This window comes from Hyalella azteca, unplaced genomic scaffold (assembly GCF_000764305.2).
Source record: "Hyalella azteca isolate HAZT.00-mixed unplaced genomic scaffold, Hazt_2.0.2 contig14789, whole genome shotgun sequence".
Classification (NCBI taxonomy): Eukaryota; Metazoa; Arthropoda; class Malacostraca; order Amphipoda; family Hyalellidae; genus Hyalella; species Hyalella azteca.
The window spans coordinates 12,294-38,462 of NW_025944664.1; the positions used below are offsets into that span (position 1 = coordinate 12,294).

At 37.8% G+C, this 26,169-nt stretch overlaps 1 protein-coding gene across 1 annotated transcript; it reads left to right on the top strand.

Annotated features, from left to right (window-relative positions):
- Positions 1-12,275: 12,275 nt before the first annotated feature.
- Positions 12,276-25,782, top strand: LOC108666104 (zinc finger Y-chromosomal protein 2). Its single transcript, XM_018152915.2, has 5 exons — positions 12,276-12,385; positions 20,363-20,583; positions 21,665-21,951; positions 22,719-22,788; positions 23,197-25,782. Exons 2-5 carry the CDS (start codon positions 20,379-20,381, stop codon positions 25,149-25,151), a joined length of 2,517 nt encoding a protein of 838 aa, XP_018008404.1. The 5' UTR covers positions 12,276-12,385; positions 20,363-20,378; the 3' UTR covers positions 25,152-25,782.
- Positions 25,783-26,169: the final 387 nt, after the last annotated feature.

Here is a 26,169-nt window from a genome sequence, read left to right on the forward strand (position 1 = left end):
AGCTACACCTCTACTGCACTGCTCTTCATCTGTCTCTTATACACATCTAGATGTGTATAAGAGACAGGTCTACAAGTGTGAGACAAGACCGGTCTACAAGTGTGAGACAAAACCGGTCTACAAGTGTGAGACAAGACCGGTCTACAAGTGTGAGACAAAACCGGTCTACAAGTGTGAGACAAAACCGGTCTACAAGTGTGAGACAAAACCGGTCTACAAGTGTGAGACAAAACCGGTCTACATGTGTGAGACAAAACTGGTCTACAAGTGTGAGACAAGACCGGTCTACAAGTGTGAGACAAGACCGGTCTACAAGTGTGAGACAAGACCGGTCTACAAGTGTGAGACAAAACCGGTTTTCAAGTAAGTAAGTTTGATGAATCTCTTTGTATTAAAATCAGCCAATAATCGGTCGTCAGAATTCGAATTTCTGCAGTGTGTCTGCCTTCTCTTTCATCCACGAGACGCAGCAATTTCAAGAAATAACCCTCTATTTTATATAAAGAATCCAAGTTAGTAGTACAACATGTCAAAATTTGTCAAAAAACATGCGAAAATTTGTCTAAATTATCTACCCTAGTTAGAAAGCTCTTTATTATACAGTAAAGAATTTATTTTAAAAATAATATTTTTAATCATCCATGATTGACCATAATTTTCGTTTTTGTTGTTTATTATGAAAAGAGGAAGAAGGGAGGAACAAATAATAATCTATTGCCAAGCAGGCACGGGCATTCATGCCAAGGGGGAACACGCCACAACAGCGTCTCAGAGCTGCCATCTGCCCACAGCGACAGAGACGGTTATTTGGTTTGCTTTCTTTATTAACAAAATTATCTCGTTAGAAAGATGATTGTGTAAATGTTATTGGTTGAAGATTCATGGCATTGCATTCGAATGTACTGTGCTATAATAACATATTGTTACATCAATCACATTCGGTTTCAAGAAGTCAACGAAAAATAGAAGAATATAAATTAAGAGCAAAACTATGAAGAATAAAACAACATTATCAGATATGTATGATCATAATAACAGTTTCTCATATGAATAAAAATATGGTGAAATCGATGCCGTAGTTTGGTACCGAGCTTGCCTACGCTGTGGTTCACCAGTTGTAAGTTCAGGAGTTCGCCATAGACGCTGAAGACAACGGCCTTTGTTGCTAAATACTCATCAGAAATTTTGATAGGGCAATATATTTTTAATTAAAAAGGGCTTCAGTAATATAAGAACACCCGTTGATATTTTTATTATCAATAACCTGTTTGTCACGTCGCACTTTGTAGTTACAACTGTTGCAGCGAACAATGATCAAACAAACGGCCAGTATCCTGAAATTTAAATGCATCTATTTTCTAAGAGTACCTCCAAATATTAGATATTGATTAATTTCCATCAATTTTTCATGAATTTCATAGTAATGGCCACTCACTGTGAAGTTTCGTGATGAACTCGGAACCTATCATTTTTTCGCGTTCAGCGCGTCTAATCATCTAAAGTATCTAGTCAAGTTGTGTTGTGTGGGCAAGAAATCTGGTCTCATTTACGCAACACATTCGCAACACGGATGCCTGCAGAATAGCACCGATGATAACCAATTTAGATTTATGTTGATGGATTATTAGGGAAGAAGAATTACTTCTATTGTTATATCACCTGGATAATCACAGCGCGGTCAGAGGTAAAGCCAGTATTCGTTAATGAATCAGTTATCCCATTGCTTCTATGTAATTTGACAAAGAAAATATTATATGGTAAACTAATCTATATTGAGAATTTATGCTAAATGATCAATCACTCATGATATTGATACCGAGATGATAGTCAGGTATTAATTTAACTCTAGACCTCCCATGTACGTATTGGAGTAAGTAAAATATATTGAAATTCACGTAACAATAATCAAATGAAATTTACGAACAAAACGTAGGTAAGAAGATGTCTGTAAAGACAATAAAGCGCTCGCTCAAACTGCCCTTTGTGGGTTAGGCCGCTTAGGCGGCTGCGTTCCAACCAAGTTTCTCAGACAACATCCACCTCATCTCAAAATAAAGTCATAAATTAATAAATCAGCAAGGGAGTTTCACTGTTGGTGAATATTTAAATCTATTTAGGTATTTTCAAGCTAATAAGCTATTAATCTAATGCTGCATTCATTTTTATTTGCCATTGTTTGTTGGTCGCAGTTATGCAGCGCTGTTGATCGTATTCTTTATGAACGGACGGAAAGTCGGACGCCGTGCTTCTTTTCCACATCATTCTTATTCCTACCAAATTTTAATTAGGTATTTTTTAATATGACTGCTTGACGTAAGCCTCTGAGTAATTAATGTTCCTCTAATTCACTTCAACGTTGCTGTAAAATAGAGCTATGAAGTAACAATAAAGTAATATTGTAATTCAGTGGCTAGGTTAGTTCTCGATTTTCAGGTATATCCACATAAGGTGTAACGGGCCACCGCAGTTTATGCGACGCTGCTGCTGCGCTCCGACTGCAAAGCCTTGTTATTCAGCTGTGATTGCCTCCTTCCCTTCCTCCCTATGGTGGGTGTTATTTATATTATTATAAACTTGAATACATAATAAAAATATCGCGTTTAACTAGCATCTTATATTCATGTGAAGTTTGCCTTAGCTTTTGAAGCAATGTATTTGTTTCAGCTTGTCGAATAAATGTTTGAAAACAATAAGGAACTAATGGCATGTTCTATTTCGATGGCTATATTGTAGCGGATCGCGCTACAAAACTATGTTTATGTTGAAATAAGCGACATGTAGCAAGCACATTTCATACACAAGAAAAAAATATAACTCAGTACTCACAGCAGTGAGTGACAGAGAGCGCATTTTCTCGTCGACGAAAATGAGGTCACGGACGGACGGACAGACTGACAGACGGACATGGCGAGCACAATAGTGCATTTTTTCCATAAATGAGAAAATGCGCTGAAAACACTTTCACCGCAGAGGGCAGAATTTGTGTACCTCTTAAAATAAATAAAATAATCGACCTGCGATGTAAAAACAGCCAGATAATAATAATAGGAAGTTCAGTGCATACTGAGCGCCACCTGAGGTTAATGATTATTACTAATTAATTCATTTTACACCCTGCGCTAAAATATCAGTGTAATAAACTGATTATATGAATATGAATTGTCATGTATAAAACAGCAATGCCTTACATATTAAATCATTACCTATTTATACCTCAATTATCGTTTCTGTTGTTGATAGAAGACGAGCAGTAAGAGTTACTTCCTTCTAAAAGTCCCAACGTTATTCTCAACTCGTATAACGTCCACTAATCCTTGCCGAAATCTAAGTTACAAATTGTCCACCTACAAAAATAAATTTTAAATGATAATTGACTAAAATCACTCATATAATTATATTGCTTGCTTTTCTGTTTTAATTTCTCCGAAATCTCTTCTTCATAAGATTGGTTTGATTCGGAATTTTGTTGTCCTCTATCTGATACCGATTTGGGTTATAAATTATAATTTCCTTGTTTTTATTCAAACAATTTTACGACAGACAAACTGAATGAAACTTTGGTAAAAAAGACCAGCTAAGAGAGCATCCAAAAATAAGTGTAATGATGCCGATTGTGAAGTGAACTACAGGAGAAGAACAAGCGTTGCTGCCACACTGAGCAGCAGCGACTCATAACACGACCGATCTTGTGCCCAACATGTTTATCCTAACCTAACCTATATATACATACTTTACAGGTGTGTTGCTGCCTTGAAAATTAAATATTACGATTTTGGTATATTATAGGATTTATAGCATTCAATATTCGTTCATTCCGAAAAATCTTCTATGAGAAACATTACCATCACTACGATGGTTACCTTAAACGGTGAAACACCACCGCCCAAATAAATTCTTAAATCAGTCAAAAAAAAAAACAAATTTTATTTTGCCAGTCTTCTGCTCAGAGCGGGTAACATGGAACACAACTGGCAACAGCGCTTCATACCTGCCACCAGCCAGCAACACCTGACAAAAAATGAATGTAGAATTAAATCCTAGAATAATGAGCGATTGATTCTAAACTACATCAATGAAACAGCAAACAGCTAACATTTTAAGGTCGTTTAATGACTTCAGAATTCATTTATTCGCTGAGGATGGCAGTTTTTAGTGGACTTTGTGCCAGGCTTTCATCATGTTGTCGTTTCAATCGCAGCATGTGTGGTTCTTATTTACCAAGCAGCGTTCCTACAGTATATTCTGTAGATTGCGCAAAAATCATATAGCATGGCTATCAATATATTGCACACTCGTAGTAGCATGTGATTTATCAATTCTAACTTAATTTATTATTCGATTACTGAAAGGCAAATTTTATCATCTCACCTGAATTTCACATATACTTGAGCTTGACCTCAAATCGTTTTTTACCATTTATTCCACTAAATAAGTGGCATGACTATATTATTTTTGAAAAATCAACAGTTAGAAGAAAAATTGCACCTATTAACATAACATAACATAGTGATGTCGGCTCTGAAGTGTAGGCCTGATGTGGCCTGTCGCCGATTCTTTTCTATTTCGTGCCTTGTTCATAGATCTAAACTCGTGTCATTTGACCGGATCTTTTCATGACTGGCGATAGTTTGAAGAAGCTAAGCACAATTTTGATTGAACTGCACTAACATTGAACCTTTCACTGAAATCGTTTCGGTACAAAATTCGCGAGATAAGTCAAACCGGCATAGTAAGAAGTGAGAAAGTTGGGACCCGCAAACACTACGTGCGTCCCCGATCACTGCCAGAACTCAACTCATTGAAATAAATAAATACTTATTATTTATTTCCCATCATTTATCTATTCAATTATTCAATTCCTTTACATAATATGATATGGATATGACAGTGAGCAAATTTAATGAAGGTGTTTATTTCTTCTTACCTTCTAATTCAGACTAATTGAAACATCTCTAACCATATTAACGAGCAGCCGCAAAGTGATTGATAAATAAAATATTTATCCTATTCAATCATTGTTTTTCGAAAGGAAATCTATTCGAAGGCAAGCAATATTAAATTGGAGGTTCTTCATCTTGAATGACTCATAAAGTTGGAAGTTGTAACCCTCTACGTATGAATAGCAGTAGGTAGCATATTGATATTCAAGTCATTTTACATGATTCAAATTCAACTGCTGCTTTTGGTTGGTGGCTTCGATCGTCGAGCCTCCAACCAAGTTCATTAAAAGCCTCCACCTCATAGTGACCTCAACGAAAAATAAAGTAAGAGGTCCTGAAATCAGAAGAAAATGTTCGCAGTTTACATATTTTACCGATGGAATTTTAAATCAATCACTGTGCAAGCCAGAAATCTAATGACTTATTCATTCATTTGTTTGTTGTCTTTTGTTGGGCTCAGCTATGAGGCGCTGTTCCCTCTGTTGTTCCATGTGAACTTAGGTATTAATTACCTTTGCTTCCTTTACAATCAAATCTTTCTTCGAAATGATAAACATTGTTTAGCCGTTGTTTCCTTTGTTATTCGCAAAACTCATAATAGTGTTCTTCAAATTCAATTCTAAAATATGCAACATAGAAATATGAAAACAACTGAGTAATTTCGAATGTAATGTAAACGTTCGTTTTCAAAAATTCCGTTCTCTCAACACAAGGTGTCAGGCCGCATTTTATGCGGCGCTGTTGCTGCGGTCCAACAGCCAAGTCAGTTCAGCTGCTGTGTTGGGGTCGTCGTTAGGAACCACGTCATTCATGCACGCTCAATTTGTCAATTGATCTTCATGTTGTTCTTTGACAAATTTAATTACAAATTGAACGTAAATGAGTTATTCAGTGCACCTACTGCTCGTCGATTGATTGCTAGCGTTCCGTACCGCACACATTTATTGGGCTTCATTTGAAATTGAAGATATATGCTACATAAACTACGTTTTCTTTTGTTTACCTTGCGTGCAAGTTCCGCTTTGTCGTATGTGTTCCGAACTCATAGAATGCCATGTGATAAAGTTTCAAATTGTTCGCCTTATCCCACCGCGCAAATTTTCCTCGTAGTTTAGCTCTTTAAGATAAAATTTCTTTAGCGGCTGATATCGGTGCATGTAAACGGAAACGTCTTCTTAGTAAGAGTTAAACACATTTTGTACAGTAATTTCAAATTATTGAAGTACCAGCTACCTACAACAACGAGTTAACTAAGGATACATGTCATTAACACATAATGATACATGATACATCATGTATCATTATGTGTTAATGACATGTAGCATGATACAGGTCATTTACACAGAATCGAATCAAGAAAATAAATTTACCGTAAATGATCGTTGTAGGTGTGTAGGACCTAACATAAAAATACCGTGGCAGGATGTTTGGTAGTCGCTCCCGCCAGGCGCAGTTATGTAGCGCTGTTGCTGTTTGGTCGTCAGCGGCGGACTAAACCGAGCCCGCGTTACCTGCTGAAAATAATGTGGGACACCACCACCGTCCGTAGGCATGTTTTCTGAACCATTACTTCTCCGGACTACAACAGTGAACGGTAAATTATCATAGTAATTATGGTTCACGGTTATGAATGTGAATGAGGTAATGCAGAGTCTACTGCCCGGGAGAGGAGTGTGAGAAAAGGCCGACATGAAATTAATTACTACTACACGTTCAATGGAGCTACACGCGAATAAGATCCTCGTTACGAGCAATATACGTTATGTGGGGTAAACGTGACTAGAGATATTAGTTAGAAAACACGTTACATGACGTACAAGCTAATAATTACTCGTTACGAGCAATACACGTTTTGTGAAGTAAACGGTACTAGAAATATTAGTTACACTACAAAATCTTGCTTCGATCCTGCCTCCTGTGTTTTTTGAAAGTTTGGCTGGAAAATTTTTCTCTTGAAAATCGATATGAGGACAACGTTAAGGGTTATGAACGAGTTCTCTCTTTGTGTTCAAAACATTTTTGATCTTCCTGCCTGCCATTCTACACGTTACATGGCGTATATACCACTAATGGAAATACTAGTTGTAAGCAATAACACGTTATACTAATGAGGGTCTTAGTCCCATTCATTATTTTCTTGGCACGTATAAAATAGCGTTTAATAGTTTAACGTCATTACCATCCATATACGTGTAACGTTTAGCGTCAGTACCATGTACACGATGTAACATTTAACGTCAGAATCATGTACACGATGTAACATATAATGTCAGTGCCATGTACACGATGTAACATTAATGTCAGTACCATGTACACGATGTAACATTTAACGTCAGTATCATGTACACGATGTAACATATAATGTCAGTACCATGTACACGATGTAACATTTAACGTCAGTATCATGTACACGATGTAACATTTAACGTCAGAATCATGTACACCAGTGGTTTCCAAACTTTTTCAGGCTGGCGCCCCCTTTGGCTCCCTAGTAAATTTCTAGCGCCCCCCACAGACATACGCCTCTTTCTTGAAATTTAGTACGCTGCAATTTTAAAAGAGAAAGACTAAACACAAATGTGTATTTCACAAATATAACCCCATTTAGTGAACCACTGTGTTTTTCAGCTGTTTTAACTGTTTCAGCACTAGAAACCTAGGACGTCTCGGGCGAATTTACGGCCGGACTTGAATATTATATTATATTATATCATATTATATTATATTATTTTATATTAACTTATGCCATATATTATTATATTTAGAAAATCTAAATTAGTAAATTAGTATACCAGTTATCATAATATATTCATTATTCAATGGACCAGTCATGAATAAAGAACAGTTACTACAAATCAATCCAACAAACAAAGAAGCTTGCTTGCCGCCTCAAGCTCGGTCGGTATATCACAGCTACGCGAGGCTGCGCTGTTCAACAGCAACGCATAACTGCGCCCGGCCTGCACATACTGACGCCTCTGATTTATTTGGGGCGTTTATTATTCTTTATTCTATTTATTTATTATTCGGGGGCCTTTATTTTCTTGAAAAGTTGACTTCAATAAAACCTTTCTTCCTAATGCTACGATGAGCTCAAACAATTATGCAATTTATGAGCCAAAACTTTGTTAATGTTAGGAGGCAAGGTTATGCGCCCCGTGACTTATTAGATATTTCTATCTGGACCTAGGGACAGGGATTCGTTGACTGAATGCGCGAGGGATAAGTAAGACACCATCTGTCTAGAGAACTTATCTTGATACGGGGTAGCAATACATGAGAGTTATATTAGAGATATAGGCTATGATGACGACCGTCATCATAGCTGTCTAGTACTTTTCCATCAATCTCTACCACGTCTAGTGAATATTACGTCTTAATTACAGATGATCTAATCCTAAAGTGTAATTAGAATGATACGCCTGATTGACACCGGACATTAACAGAATTTATGAAGACATCTATCTGGGCTTGAACAAAATATGGTTAATGGATTACTTTTTATGTGGGGCAATATTCTTAGTTTCACTGAGAGCAAGTTCCCCACTTAATAACAAGCCACATAACGCAAGAATTCACGAGTGATTAGCTCAATGTCTAGAACACAAACAAGATGCGTAGGTTATAATTCAACGCGGTGTATTATTACCAATTACCCTATTAATTGTAGTAATTATCATACGTCACCTACCCCCCAATACATGACTCTCTCTTGGTAATTTCTTCTCACAACAAAAATTTTTCCATTATTCGTAGGTCTTTTAATCAGCTATAATTAATGATTGGAGTTCGGGATCCCTTATAGCTTGAAGCTTTCGATAAAATTAATTAACTAAGAAATGAAAATAATTATATTTATGCACAGTTTTGGCTTATGGAGTAAAATGGAACACAATATTATTTATCAGAAAATATATATAACCCTTTGCCTTTGGCCTCTACTGTAATACATGATAACATTTAATTTTATTTTTTCCGTCATCAACTCCCACGAAAATAGGTTTGTCTCCCTTTAATATTTATGAATCACATTAAAAAAGAACCAGTCCATTGCAGCTTGCAATGGATAACTGAGGTAAGTTTAGAGTGGAGCGATGCGTTCACTGTTTAGTCTTGTAAAGCTTAACTAAACATTTTAATCCCGGGGAACTTAGTCATAAGCTAAGTAAACTCATTGGTCAATTCGAATGGCTTATTATTAGCTGACATTTAAGAAATTTAGTACAGTGCTGTATGAAAACGAATTAAAATCCGTTACGATTTCGTTTAGTGAATATTTTTGAGTTACCATCACATAAAATGCTATAACATTGGTCATATTAAATATGAATAGTGATAAACATTACAAAAACTAACAAACATTTCGCACGAAAAAATTTTTTTACACAAGATTTATTCTTGCACAGGTCATTGCAAAATACACAGTTGGGTTTAATTCAATTTTATGAAAGGATAAGGATTAATATTTATCAAATGAGAACGGTTGATTCCGTTTCCTTGGTCTTTCATCCAGATTTCCAGATGCATTGTTCCAGTATCTCTATTTTTGTGACTCGTACGAGTCTATTGGCATGTAATGCATTTATCGCAGGATATCGCTCCCACGCTTACTCAGGCCATCATTAGCACTGCAAATTGATTTATCTCCAATTGAACCATTTATTTTTTAATGTATATATGTTGTCATTGTTGTGTCTCAACTTACCTGCTTTATATGAATATGGTTTGTCTCCACTTAACCCATCTGTTTTATATGAATATATGGTTTGTCTCCACTTGATTTATCTGAATATATGGTTCGTCTCCACTTAACCTATCTGTTTTATATGTATATCTGATTTGTCTCCGCTTAACCGCTCTGCTTTTTATGGGAGAACCAGTTACTAGATGACTCTTCAGCAGGTAAAGGATCTCTAGGATACCGTTGCTGTGTACAGCATCAATCAATTGTCATTTTCGATTGTCGCCACAGACAATAAAGTCACCGACTCTCGCTGCTAAAATATTCTATATAAAATAGATAGTATAATATTAATATTTTCCTTAAATAGGGTTTCAATAATTTATTAACGAACATCACTATCTTCGTAATGTATAACCGATTGCTTTGTCGAAATATTGAAGACTAGCAACTAAACGATTGTTCTAACGGTCGACCCGGTTGTAATGTTCATCCTGAACAAGTTTATAGATAAACAAGATGGTGTAGCCGCTGACGACCAGGGGGAAACAGCGACCTTTGAATGTCTTGTACTGCGTTAGAACAGTGTAGCGGTGTCAGCGTTGACTAGTATGTTAGACTTGTCATCGATTGTCATCATCGCAGAATTTGCACAGCTTGTAATGGGTCTCGAACATGCAATTTACTGTTCCATTACTGCTGAGCTTTACAGCCCGGCCACCTCGCCGATTTGACCAGAAGTGTCACAGGTAGCTGGAATCGAACCCACAACTTTCTGCTCCGATTCTGGTATTCTGAACTGCAGCCACTGGGCCTCCCTGCCCCCCACCCTGTTAGTTCTGCCGACACTTGATTCCTGCGAACCTTGACTTCTCGCAACAATGCAGCCCGCCATTGAATTATATTACAGTTCAGTTGTTTCTATATAACAGTTAGTTATATTATATAATGATATAGCAGTAAATTTGATGATCTTAACTGAAGTTTACATATACTTGAGCTGACTTGGCATAATATGATACGGATATGGAATTGAGCTAATTTTATTCCCCCATTGTATAGCCGAATAGACACTTTCCGGACCCGCCTGCGAACTCGCCTGCGGACTCAAACGCAAAGGAGAGGTGCAGGGGGAGGAGAAGTGCAGGGGAAGGAGAGGTGCAGGGGCCGCACGCCACCAGACAGATCACATCCATTGAATTGGACCAATCAGCCAACAGGAAAATAGCCTGACGTCGTATGGCCCAGCGTCGTCTGCCAATACGCGAAAAAATTTTACACCACCCGGACGAAGCGCGCCGGAGCCGTCCGTATCTGTCCCGTGTGTCGAATCAGCCTACGGTCGAACGGCCACGCGTCGTACGACGATAAATTTTTGTAATAGAACTATGCTATCTGCAACCTAAACTCAGCTGCTGTGAGCTAAAAGTTACGTAATTTTGCGAAGCTGTGGAAGTCGCTCGTCGAAGGACGATTGATTTTGGAACGGAACTATGCTTTTTGAAACCTAACCCCAATGTTGTGAGCTAAAAGTGACGGTCTGGTGGTGCACGGCAGGTTGCATGCAGTTCGACTGGCGGGCTGGGCTGGTTGGTCGCAGTCCGTTGCCCACAAGTTACAGTTCGAGCTAAAGTCAGGGTATGAAGTGCCGATTCGATGCAACGTTCAGTGGTGGACAACCATTATTCTCTGGGCTATTCGCTTCAGAATATGGTGGCGTTAAGCTCCTAATACTGTATGTAAAGCAAGATGATGACACGGGCTAGTTACCGTCGGATAGCTTAATCCACGGCTGATTGGTGGTCATCCGGATATATGCTAGGCGTTCCTTTCAAGGCTGATTGGTGCACAAATTTGATGTTGCACGGCTGCGTACCCATATTTCTTACAGTTCTTCACAAGGTCGGATAATTGATCCCGGTTTGCTGTAGAAAAAAATTGCAGGGGTATATAGTCTATAGATAGCAACTTGCTAATCAGTTCATGCTTCAAATGACGTCTCGGACGAATTTACGGCCGGACCCGCGGCCGGTCACGCGGCCGGGCTCCTGATTCAGTGTACATCGAATATCTCCCAAAGTACTGAACGTAGCTCGATGAAACTTGGTAACGTACACGTATTCATTATGGCCTGACGGTTATGTCAAGCTCGTGACAATATTTTTTGATTTCGCCTTCATTCATGAGTTATATGACGAAACGTGCAGAAATTTGCAGTGTACACGAGATTTCTTCTAAAATACTGAACAGATTTGAACGTCTTCAAATGACGAAACTTTGGCATCAAATTAGGGAATTCTATTTTTGATTCTCGGTAGTGACAAGTACGTGAGACCTGTCAGGGTTCGCTGTGAAATTGCTCAAGCTTTAGAGGGACCCGGCACCAGGATTGTGAAAGTGAGCGGCAAGCAGTGTCCAATTTTCACCCAAACGATGTACTAGAGTTAGACTCTATGTAGCCTTTAAAATTATAATCGCTCTTCAAAACTTGAGTACCTCGTGAAGTAAAAATTATTTTTTATATACATAGTTGAAGAATATATCTCATTTCACTTCAATAACGATATAATAAAATCAATTTTGTAATTCGTATTATTTCGAATAACTATGAGCGGAAAAGCAGTGGACGTCTGCTTCCGGATTGTAGTCCGACAATTCTGCGTGGGCTTTCTGCTCGCTGCGTACATTACTACGAAATCGCAAAATATTCGTCATCATCGGGAAATTTTTATAATTGTCATTCAGATATCCGTCAAAAAACGAGGTAAAATGAACGTTTCAGGCAATATTCCCAAAGTTACTTTAATCTTGGCAAAATGATGTTGTGACGACGGATGAGAATTACTTTAACTCTTCAGGTGGAATCCGGGTTGTTTGTTGTCACTTGTTCTGGTGGCAATTTGCAAATGGTAGTGAACGGTGCCATGCCACTGAGTTGTAGCCTTGTCGCCGTAGGGCAAACGCCAATGGTGATTATTACATACTAACATGGAATCTGACACGAGAAAGACACCTACGATTTATTCTTTCTTATTTAATCTATATTCTATAGCGGTATAGCCTTAAGGTATTAGCCTAATACTAGTACCTAATGGTACCTAATGCTATTAGTATTAGGTAGTAGCTCAGGTCAGGAAGGTAGGCCTATCATTAATTCATAATTTTATTTTTAATTCGTCATTTATTAGTCATTAAACTAAATCAATTAATTATCAAATATTAATCTAACTGGCATCAGGTTCTACCATTCTGGTAGTGGTAAGGGTGGAATTTTAGAATTTCATGATGATTTCATTTGGCATCACCCTTCTCACAGGGTGCAGAGGGTGCAACTTGCAAGCAGCATTGCATACCACACTCAGGATGATGTTTGTTTTTGCAGAATTTTCCCACACATTTTTACTTTTTTAAGCCATTGCTGCGCACAGTTGGCGCAATCCGCAATGTAATCAAAATTGTTTCTCTTCGTGCACGGTGCACGTGTTCGCGCAATCTCGGCCATCAATTTTACGTCGCGCTGCCATGCAAGAGCAGCTTGTGGAGGAACAGACGTTATACTCAGTAGTCAGTACAGTATGCCTTTAATTATCTTTCAATAGAATATGATTTTTCTTGATACGGAAATTTGGTGAATGCGAAATCTAGAACTTTATTTTAGAAGAAATTTTCTCCAAAGTCATATGGCAACATTGAACACTGTCTGTCTGTGTACATTTCGTATGTATAATAGCCGCAGTTTACGATTACCATACTTTCCATCTCCGATAAGCAGAAGAGTCAGAAGTAACCCAGACATGTCTTACACTTGAATTATTGTTAGTTTGACTTGCGTAGTTGATAATTTGATATAAACTTTGATCTTTGATGACCAACAAAATATAACTTTTTAATAGGGAAACTTCATGTTTATTATATACAAGTAATGATCTTTATTTAATTAGAGCATAGTGGCAAAGCAGAGTTTTTTAGACTCTCCCTCAAGTTCATTTTTGAGTCCCATAAGTAGACCAGTAAAGTATCCTGGATACCAGCCTTATCAAGTTATCATACATAAGAAATTGGTTTAAATCTTAGGTAAATGAGGAAGTTAAAAATGAACTGATTCTAAAAAATCTCTGGTTTGTCACTATGAATTAGAGCCATATTGAAATGTTTTTTTTGAAGCCTGCTTCTAGACCACTGTGCAGAGAGTGGATGAATATAGCAAGACATGGTGGCAAACAAATTTTTTGCCCGACTCATTTTTAGATGCGTTCATAACTTCATAATTCACATTCACTTTTTGTTATTTTACTACACTGGGCCCGATATGGCATGTATTAAGTATTTTCAAATTGTTATGTTTGAATGTTTTACTTTTGATTTGATTAATGTTTTGTATCACACATAATCACAGGTTCACAATAGTCACCGCAATGGCTTCCGATTGCTGTTGCCACAACGAGATCAAGAAGTAAACAATACCCCCGTTCCAAGGAATACCAGCTGTTACATGTTAGATTGGGATTCAGTCACTATATTAAGGTAAATGAGTTTGATCAAATTTCGGTTATCTCAAATTTTAGCAATTATTTTCAGATGACAAGACAATTTTTACAGACAACCTTATAAATTTTGTCTAAACTATAAACTAGATACAGGCTTGTTAATCATAAAATAGCTTACTATATTACTTACGAAATTGACACTCATTTAGTTGAGGTCAAATTTGCTATCATGGTCATACATAACTTACGGACACAAAAGACTAATGATATGCAAACAACGGCACAGCTCATTTAGATTGGTTGCTGTAATCTTTGGCGTCTTGAAATTTCATAACTGATATCGAAGATATTGTTAAATGAATGTGTATGAAATTTATCAGGCCTTTTTATATTTACATCCAGTAGAGACGTCTTGGACAATGTCCGAGACGTAAGTGGGAGCGAGCGCCTTAGTTTCTTTGAAAACCAATTTTGAGCATAAAATGAGCAGAGAAGAATCGTATTTTGACAAAAATTGAACAATGATTATTTGGGGTTGTGTTTTAAGACATGAGGTTCCTTTATAGATATTATTTGTAGAATATATGTGATTTAGTATCAGTAATTTTATGATAAATATACATATATACACTCCCACGTGTCCATTTTAGATGTAACTCCATTACAATAAACGTATAAAGTTAATCGTTTTATTTTTACCTCTATCATTAAGGTTATTCTAAGAAATTACAAACCCCTTCCTGCTTTCAAATAAAGTCTAAGAAACCTTTTGTTATGGCAACATGCATCCCTGCTTGGTGTTGCTGGGATTGGTAATCCCTTATATTAGTGAATCCTGTTGCAATTGTCAAATACCATATACCAAGAATGCAGCTCCTGTACTGACATTGTTGTATCTGCTATCATTATAATTATTGAAAATGATTCGTATCATTTCAGAAAAGACAAATTAAAATTCCTATTAAACATTTGAATAGCATATCTTTGCATACTATAGTCAATTAGATTAACTTACCTCAGACGTTGTAGCAGGTGTTAGCAGAGCACATTACTATAACATACATCAGCAGAGCGCATTATCATAACATACGTTAGTAGGTAGGGCACATTACCATAACATATGTTAGCATAGCGCGTTATCTCACATTAGCAGAGCAAGTTAGTGTACATTATCAGAGCACAATAGCACACATTAGCATTACACTGTAGCACGCTTTAGCCTTGCATATTGCTACACGTTCTCATACTGTCAATGTGTCCAATAGGTATATATATATTTAGTTTGTTGTTCGCCTGTTATGTCACTGATCTCGGTGATGTCACAGGCATTAACCAATCACCAAAATGCGATCAAACCAATCCGTCATGGGAATGACTGGATTGTTTACGTATCTCAATCTACGTGACGTAATAAGAAAGCTGAACTGAAAGACAGAAATCCTCGTGGGTCAACCTAATAAAGTTCAACAATATATATATATACACATGCGAAAATGAAGCTGACACAAAATTAAAATTAAAAGTAAATTCTTACAATGCTTGTAACAGCGTATTGTAAATAAATATCTTCATGTTAATTAGGTCATGATTGGTTTGGATATGAAATAGTTATACGTGCCAAGTTTCATGAAAAAATCTGGCATGACAGTAAAAAGTCTTCCAGTGCATACAGTAGGATATTGTCAATAAATAGATACGTATTTACTTATGTCAAGATCAATTCAGATTTGAAGATCTTAGCGGGAAAAAGTGCAAAAAATTATCATTTAGCACATTTATTAAAATTAAAGTAGAAACAGAAATACCTGGTCATGCTCGCACGAGGGCATTATGAGTGAATAATTTTGTTTTTAATTTGGTTATTATCACTTAGTTTTGATTTCATAAACTTATGCGTGGAAAAAGTGCTATGAAACTTACTTCTGTAAATTTGCTTTAAAATATTGTACACGGTGTCGAATCAATATGTCAATTGCAAAAAAATCCCTCAATGAAGAGTTTGCTCTAAATTAGGAATTGAATTGAAAACAAAATCCAGAGTATAGCAGATGCGGATTAGAAAGGAATGAACGTCTCTGGCTCTCTGCTATGACAAACTAGAGCATCTATTTCGAAAGCATTGAACGAACTCAACTTCTAAATCTGATCTTTGAATGTGAAGTTTTGAACGAGTTATGAGTGTTGTTGTTGCCAGACGTATGTGAACTGGCGCCACGTGTGGTTGTGAAAATTTTGAAGCAATGCATATGCTTAATTTGCATTCAGAAATTGTATGATTACCCTAGAAAAAAATATGTTCTTGATTGCCACTATGTAGCAAGATCTTTGGCGACGCTTCAGTAGCCAAATTTTTGCCTTCAGAAGATCTTGCCGACACATTTAGATTGAAATTCTTGCATTTAATATAATTCTCAGTCTTCGGCCAACTATTTAGAAAAAAAGTAAGGTTTCCGGTATGTTGGTTGTATTACGATGCAGCGAAGCTTGTCCGGAAATCAGTTGCGATGAGTTCCCGCAAAAAATATAAACAACATTTTTTCGATTGCGTAGTTTTGGTCACATTAGAGCGGTCAGACTGCTTTATTACATGTTCAGTTGACACTTGCTGTACAATCGGACTGTTTTTAGGGTAAAATTAGTTATGTGGGGTAACACGTGCCTGCAACCTTTTAAATAAGTTTGTGGCTTGTAAATAGTTCGTCATTACTCAGCGTAAATGGCTTTTCATTAAAAATTACCCGGCGACGCATCTTTAAAATGGCCGGCGACGCTTTGGGCTTAAAAATCCGTATATTGGCGACACTGCATCCACCCTCTGCATAGTGGCTTCTAGATCATTAATGTTTTTATATACATCCTCGTATTGTTAGGGACGCTCGCCTCTTCCGTCAGATCTCAAAATGTAAAAGTTTAATAGATACCGTACAGATTTGTAATGACTAATGCCATTCAATATTGTTAGCTACATTAAAATGAGGGTGATACATAGGAATGGCAATGATTAATTTATCTGAAGCAACCTTTACAAAATTAGCATCAAACAAGCAAACAGATGTCATGTCAACCGGCACTCAAACATCACAGCATAGAGTATTTTATGCAGCTACTGAATTTTGCAAACTTTGCTGGAAGTGAGATTATTGAATTTTAGAAAAAAGGCGGGATAATTCAATGAAGGGTGGTAGCAGAACTGCAATCTTGATACTCTATGGCGATTTGCTCTATGATAACCTACATAACAATTTTCATATGATAGTTATAATTTTTGCACATTCAAAGTACACATGACATAGCATAAAGCACCCAGATTTGGAAACCATAATTGCTCAAATGAAGCAAAAATAAACAACAGACCATTGACTTATCTTGCAAATATATATTCATATTTTGTATCACATAGTTTAATTACGCTCTGTAATTATGCCGTATTGACCTAATTTGTATAGTCCATTTAAGCGCATTGTTATTCGGTATTGATTGTGTCAATTTTGCCGGCCAGGAGGATGTCGGGAATGTAGCCCCAACATTGGCATGCAGGATCGTACTGTTGACATACAGGTTCATACCCTACTTGCTGCAACCAGTCCAGTCATTCATTAGAAGGCACCGATGGCACATCTAAAGCCATGTTGCCTTCTTTAGTTTTGTAATTCATGTCTGATTGAATTGTGATCTATGAATGAATATTCATAACTGTGCTGACTCTTAGAACCTGAGTTGACGCATTAGCAATCTAGTTAACTCATATCCAACCACAACACAATGCGGATACACGTTTTTTGTGTACGGTCAGCGTGATTGCGTAATTTGCATTGCCGCACATCCATATTTAAACTATTTTAGCCTTCTAAAAGTACAGCGCACGGTGCATTTTTTTACCAACATAGTACGGCCCACCGCGCAGGTCGTTAAAATGACAAAATAAATTCCCGCGCACCTGGCACATCTTCCTGACCATGGCGTTGCAAATTGCAATTTGCCAAGATATGGTTTTTTAGCCCAAAGTGCACTGGCCATTTTCAAGATTTGTCCCTGGGTAATTTTTAATAAGAAAGTGCTGCAAGCAACTTTGATAGTATATCCTTTACCATCCATCATCCATGCACCGCAACACTCACACAACCTCACAACGCATCTGATTTCCAGACAAGCTTCACTACATTCTGATTCTTCCGGCGTACCAGAAACCTTACTGACAAGTTACTGTGTGTGCTTGTGGCTTTTCAGATTTCCAGTAATTTCAAAGTTATTTCTCATATGCAATAATTTCAATCCAAACAGGCATGGAATATATCTACTTGGCAAGCTGCGATTGAATATTTTGAGCCGTGATTTTATGGATTTGCCAGCTGAAAAATTTTATGAAGTGACATGTTTGCGAAGTGCAAACCATGATTTTTCAATCAAACAAAAATTTATGACATTCGTGCCGCGAGATTTCATACCTACTGAAATTATATGATATTAGAGCCACAATATTTCAGACAAAAATAGGACTTTTCCAGCCCTGAATCCAAATGTGCCGGCAAGATGATTACCTATCTCATGGCTCTAAAAATGACAGGGCAGCTCTAGTTTTGGCTTACAAGGTAGATATATTCCAGGCCAGACTCACAGTATGGACATTTATGCATACTTTTTATATTTAAACAAGCATAAGGCTTACCTATTAGAATTTGGCTCATCATAAATTAATAACCAAGATTAACATTTTTCTAATTATTAAGTTAATACAGAAATCACAAGGCTCTAAAGTTATATGTTTCCAAGCAATTTGGAATCTAACAGCTCAATCCCAAATTGGATTATCTGTCCTTATGAGGCAAAATTTTCCAAAAATTGTAGATAAAAGCTATCATTTTACAGTAATTTTTGAATAATAGTAGGCAAGATCCATATAAATTGTAAAGAGCTCTAATTAACTGCAATCACAGACATTTTTTTTTTGATGGGGTGTGCCAAATCTTCCAGAATGGGCTTCTCAATCTAGGGCTAATGCTAACAATCAGACCTGATTGGAAATTACACTTCACTGTCAGATTTACTTAACTTTCAATCATGCAGGGCATCAAGCTTCAGCACACAATGGATTTGAGAGGAATATCTTACCATGAAATTAGTTCATTTCCCTGAATTTACTTTATTCATTTATGAGAACTTGAATATTTGCTGCATGCTGTGTCCTACTTGTCCTATTATCAGGCATTTTTGTGTTTTTTTACGTAAATTATTTGCGTTTTGCATTTCATTCAGTTATTAGAAACTGTTTTTTATTGTAAAATCAATATATAACCTTGAATTAGTTGTAAAGCTATATTTAAATTTTTATTGACCCTGTTCACCGTGCTCATCATAGCAGTAAATATCTTATCTTTTCTTATCAATCTCCTATCTTATTCCTGCTTTTGATGTGTTGAGCTGACAACGCAATGATTGATTTTATTATCACAAATACTTTGGGTACCTAGTAGAACATTTTATGCTATTTTCAAAATAAATTTCATTAATGTAGAATCTTTGGTTACAATACAGGATCTAAATATACAATCTACATTCACAATCCTGTTGCTTTTGCAATGAATTCAATTTTCTGCTTGATCTGACTCCAATTGATCTCAATATAATAATTAGTCGTCATGGATAAAAAACTGACTTACACTAATTATTAACTTCAGTTTCTTCAGTTTCTCAAGCACCACCAAAACTTGACTTTCAAATTTATTATTGTATAAAAATTCATCAATTTTTGACACCATGATAATCTATTCAGACTTGCAAGAAGAACTCCTGATGGCAATGAAGGCATAAGCTATAAAAACGTATTGGAAACAAAAATTAAGAGTTCATTACAAAATTATCACTAGAAAAAAATAATCTATGTTGAAAATGTGCTTGCAATCCCCGAAAAAATGATAGCTTGTGAAATGCACAACTATTAAACAGATGTATTGACCAATGGACAATGGTTATATTATGTAATCTAGTATGTTATGGTACTTTTAGTATAGACTGAACTTTTATATCATTTTTATGTTGCACTTTTCCTACTGGAGGACTTTTCATCTAGCAAACTGTTGAAAAACTTAACAGTATTGCCACAAAAATTTCACAATACATATAACTTATGATTATAATGCCGTAATATTTTAGTATAAAGTTTGCAGTTATCCCACTATCATTTATTAGGCTGGTCCCTAAAGGTATGAGCTTAAAATGTGTAACCTGTAGTCTAATTTTTGCAAAATTTTGTGCAGAAGCCAGACAAGAAAGATGTCCATCAAAGGACAGGTGTTAATTAAAGCCATGCAGGAGCACCCCATGCTGCACGTGTCCCTCCTGGTGTCCCAGCTCACGGCCAAGGACATCAACAGGAGGTTCTGCTCGGAGAACGGACTCAACCCACGAGCAGTGTATCAATACCAGGCTATGTTGCGTCAGCTTGAGCCTCAGCAGCCTTTGCTGCACAACACCAGAGGTGAGCAGTATACTAATACTTTGCTTTCTTGTATGTAAACAAGTATTACCACCAAAATTTCAATATTTAATGATTCTTCTAACTTGAAAATGAATGTTTGTTGCATTCAAAACATTATTAATAAACAAAATCTACTTCCTGAAACATGCCTTTCAATCTGCCATCATCTGAAGAATTGTTCCACTCCCTGATAATTTAAATCCAAATTCTCTGGGCCTATACTTGAAAAAAAATTTGGAGATCGTAAGTTCATCAGCCAATCATTGACTGCCTTTCGAGCAAAATCCACCAATCATAGTCAAGAAAATAGAGCTTAAGTACTTACGTTCACTTTTTGAAAGTATGGCCCCAGGTCATCAATCGCACATGTATAAACAAGCAAATTCTGCCATATAATACTAAGTAAATAAATATGTATATATGCTTCTCTTATATTGCTGCCCTCTATACAGTAAGAGACTTTTCTGTTGAGTAATATGTGACTGGGCAGAAATTTATATTGTTTTTAAATTATATAAAAGACAATGTTGATTTTTGTGTTGCCCCAAAGTTATTATTATGTCTCCTTTGACAGGCATTGACTGGAGTACAGTAATATATCACTGGTGTGTTATGATGATAGGCAAGCCAGGCATCATTCCTGGAAATCATTTATAGTTACAGTAGAAATAATTTGTAATATTATATAAACTCATTATCTAGAAATTTTGCTTGTCCATTTCATTGATGTAGGAGTTAATATCCCAGGCATTTTCAAGTTTTCATAGCTTTTTAGTTTTACTAAATTTGGCTGTGCTCCTCATATCAATTTTTATTTTGATATGTTTTGAACTTATAAGAAAACCATTACATGTTAGTAGAAGGCAATAAATACCACTAGAAACTGTTTAGATATTTTTTATATTCATCTGTTGTTTATGTATTTTGTTTTTGTTAAAAATTCAGTTAATGCAATTCTTGTAATTGATGATATTCATGAAACTTTATGAAATCAAGAGATTCATCTGATTTTGTCAGCTTCCATCTGCATATTTTTGGCTAACAGCTTAACTGCTCCTGCTAATGGCTTGTAACTCTACAGGTATCAAGTCCAGGCGGAAGTCTTTTGTATGCACTAAAGCACAAGGACCAAAAAGGCTTATTAACCCTTTGGCAAAACCTTGCCCCTTGAGGAAAAAAATGACTGTGGGTAAACCAGAAGAACCAAAGTCTTGTAGGAAATCATTCAAAGCGACAGGCAAACCGGGACCAAAAATATCCAAAGTTTTTTCAAGGCCTTGCCCTCTGAGCAAAAAAGTTGCTGTGGTGCGGCCTGCTTCTCCCCCGCCTGAGGTGAAGGTGGAGCCGGAGGAGTTGTCGGGCTCACAGGTCAGTTAATTCACCTTTTTCCGTTCTTTAGAAAAAAATTACTCTGAAATTATTTTATAATAGCTCTTGTGTATCATAATTTTAATTTGAAATTGGATAAATATTCACACTGTTTTTTATCCAGTCATTGTTAACCTGACTGCAATGTTCCAATGTTCTAAGAATATTTGCATATGGAATATGAAGCAGACAACCTACAGCACTGGTTATAATACTACAGAAACTACACTTAGAAAAATTATTGGGTCATGTTGTGCAAAATTGTCTGCATTACATGGAGACAATGTCTGCACGTAATGCTGGTGCATGTAATGCAGCACTGATACATGCTTTTGTTTTTGTGCAAAGCTGTGTCAGAATGACCCACTCTAAGACAAAATAAGCATCGTTATTTGGACACAGTTTACCCATTTCTGTGAACACATGTAGGGACATCGATATTCGTTATTTATTTTATTGTTCATTTTTTCCTCAAATAGTCAGCAGTCTAACAACCATCCGAACTTCTTAGAGATTGACTTTTTCTTACTTCGTAAATTCAGTTACTAGTCATTTCATTTTCATTTTTAGTTTTTTTTTTTTTTTCATTTTTAGTCATTTAACCTCACTGGGGGATAAATATCTGACAGCATATGATATGAATGTCATGTCATCATGTGATGATGCATGAATTATGTGTAATATAGACATGTGAAGTTCATCATGTAATGAACCAATATTTTGCTGAATATCTTTATGAAGAATATTACAATATTTTACTCTTCCAGGACGATGAGGGCGGCCTGCCGTGTGGGGAGGACGACCCACAGCATCTGGTGGAGTGCAAGAGTGAAGCTGGTGAGTGATGGTGATGTAGGGTGATGGTGGAGTGCAAAGTGCTGGTGGAGGGTGATGGTGTCGTGATGCGATGCTGCTGTCCGTAGAAGGCCTTCACACGACATTTACTCAGTAAGACTAATAATATTCACCTCAGTAACTGTAATTACTCAGTAAAAGTTCAGCAGTCTAGTCAGGTAAAGCAGGGCTTGGCAGCGCTGACTGGACCAGGTAACAAGGCTGTGCTTTAAAGCATCTCTTATTGGGCTCCTGCAATTGTCTCATAATCATTGGTTCTGCGTGGTTATGATTATTCTGTGTGTCACTGAGGTGTAAACGCTTGCTCTTTGACTTTGTTTACTTGTTATCAAGTTACTGTTGTTATCATGGCTGGTGTTGATGTTTTTATTAAGTGGTTTTTGTTTACAGAGGATGATGCCATACAGCAGCCGACGGGACAGTCCAGCCAAGGGTTGCCGCAAGAAGGCCCCGACCACCTGGACCATTACACTCAGAAAGTCAAGTGGATGTTGCTACGCCCTCTCCAGGCTGATTCCTGTCCCTCCTCGTCTGCCGAGCCTTCGGCGCCCGCCGGTGCAAACGGATCACTTGCAACGTCCAACACTCCAGTCACTTCTGCCAGGAAAATTAAAGGGAAAACTGCTAGAAACACAAAAATAAGGAAAAAAACATCTAAAGCTTCTGCTGCTTCTGACATTTCTGATGTCACCGGGACATACCCCACAGTCGCCGACAACATCATGGATGTTGACAAATCTCCAGAAGATTTCTGTGAGGTCAAGATGGAGGTGCAGGAGGAGCTGAGCTGCAGCGAGTGCAGCTTCAAGTGCTACCACCACGAGATACTGACGAAGCATGTGAACGATACCCACAGGTGCAACTACAAGGGCGTCATCAAATGTGGGCTCTCCCTCAAGAAGCTCGGCCTCATCAAGCTCACGACTTTCACCAAGAAGATCTCCCGCGCACCTGATGATGTTCCTGGTGACCAGGATCTGCCTCAGTCCCCTCCAGACAGTGAAGGAGGGGAGGAAGAAAAGGATCATGAAGGGTATGAAGAAGAGAATGAAGGGTATAAAGAAGAGAATACTGAAGGAGATGATGATGAAATGAATGGAGTAGACGATGAAGAACAAGACTGTATTAAAGATGAGCTTGATAAGTTGCAGGGAGAAGAGGTACAAAGCGATAGAAAAGAACATATTCATGTAAAGCGGCGTTTAAAAGAACAAGAAAAGATAGTTGCGAAGTACAAAAGAAAGGAGATTCTGGATGACGGAATGTTTGACCCGAATACAGTTCTGCCTGACTCGTCTCCAGAAGTAAAGAGTTCTGTCACGGCAAGCGAACGGCCATTAGAAAGCAGTAAGCCTACGGACAATGAGGAGCTTAAAGCGGATCAAAATGCATCTGTTTCTGCCATGTTGAGCCGTCAATCTCTGCCATGGCCGGATGAGGTGGCCGTTGACAGGCTGGTATGGAAGGCAGGACAGCGTCAGTGTGTGTACTGCACTCACGTGGCGCGGAGTGGCGCTATGTTGCTCGCCCACTACACGCAAGTGCACGAGTGTAGCAAGCTGTACCAGTGCAGCAGGTGCAGCTTCGCCACCAACTACAAGAACTGCCTCAAGAACCACATCGCGTGGCGACATTCGAACTGCAAGCCACACGCGTGTTCGTTGTGCAACTATCGTACTGCAGTTAAGCACCAGCTGCGGCAACACATTCGTGTCACGCACGCCACAGACAAGAAGCACGAGTGTCCACACTGTGAGTTCGTGACGCAGTACAAAGGGGCTCTGAATGACCACATCACCGGCCAGCATACCAAAGAACGCAAGTATAAGTGTTCCCTCTGTCCGTATGCGAGTATCCGGGGAGACCAAGTGCGTAAGCACTTTGCCACAAGACATGGCATCCCAAGACCTAAAAAAGAAGGTCCTCTGAGGAAATGTCCCTTGTGTCCCTACACAGCGTACACCCAGGGTTCTATCTACCAGCACAACCTAAGATACCACGAAGTAGTTATGCACAAATGTCCCATGTGCCCCTACGAGAGCTGTGAGAAGGCGCGTCTCAAACGGCACATCGCGTGCCGGCATTGCGATGAACGTCCATTTAAGTGCACCCAGTGCCCCTACGCTGCCAAGCTCAAGGACAGGCTCGTGGTGCATGTTCAGAACCAGCACCTGGAGCGTCCCCTACACACGTGCCCTCTGTGTGACTACGGGGCGAGGGCGCGCTTCAAGTGCAGGGTGCACTTCATCGCCAAGCATCCCGACCACAACGTCGAGGAATATTTCCCCAGCAAAGAACATTGGCAGCAAAACGCTGACCAACCGCATGAGCCAAGTGATGAATAACAAGAGTTTAGCTCTCAACCAACCACGTCACCTTAGCAGCCAACAACATGAGCTTAGCAGCCAACAACATTTCACCTGAATTTATTTCGCATTTTGCTGGTAAAATTCTCTTATGTTTTGAATTCAACGTTATTTGCGAATTTTGTTGTAATGGAAAGGAAGCTCGTGACTGTTGTCACGGCGAACTGAGTGCTATAGACGGCACAACGCAGTGTTGCAAATGTCACCAGCTTGCAAAGCGCCATCCTGTTATTTTCAAAAAGTATTAATAGTTGATGCTGTTTATTAGGACGTTTTTTCCTCAAATCGTCTTAGTCGTTTTTCCTCTAGTTTTGAGATTTGGTTTACGTGAAAGATTGTGGACATTTGTAACTGTTCTTATTTTTTAGGTTTTGTTGATACGCCGCCGTTTACGTCATGCAGTTAAAATTAATTAATTGCTAATAATTAACAGGCATTGATCAACTTTATTAAACATTCGTCACAATTAAAAAGATACATTGTTTTCTGGTAGTGTCAGCCGCCCGAGCCAACGCAGTTGATATCGTGTACATGTTAGTGATAACGGAACCTTCTCTGTAATATTATAATGTAATTTAGTTGTAATGGAGCGTATAATACAATTAGACGAAAGACGTTGTTTTTCTTTGTTCATGCCTGACGTATGATGTGAACGTAGCTTGTTGTACCTGTCCGAGTCACGTCTCCATGAATGGAGGTTTTCTGTTGCAGTAAATTTTATTGTAGTGAACTACAAATATTTCTATGTTATTCTTATGAAATTAAAGGGTTATTATTCACGCGCGAAAATGTTGACTTGCGTATCTACAGCAGATGATTGAATAATGTATAGTTAGCTTGATATATAATTTGTTGTTGTGCCCCTTGTAAATTATAGACCGACAAGCAGAGCTAACAAACATACTTACGCACGCGACGTCCACGTGGCACTACGAGACCAGGAATTAGTGGTTAGGATACTTATAAAATTCTATAGGTATTCTATATATTATATTCT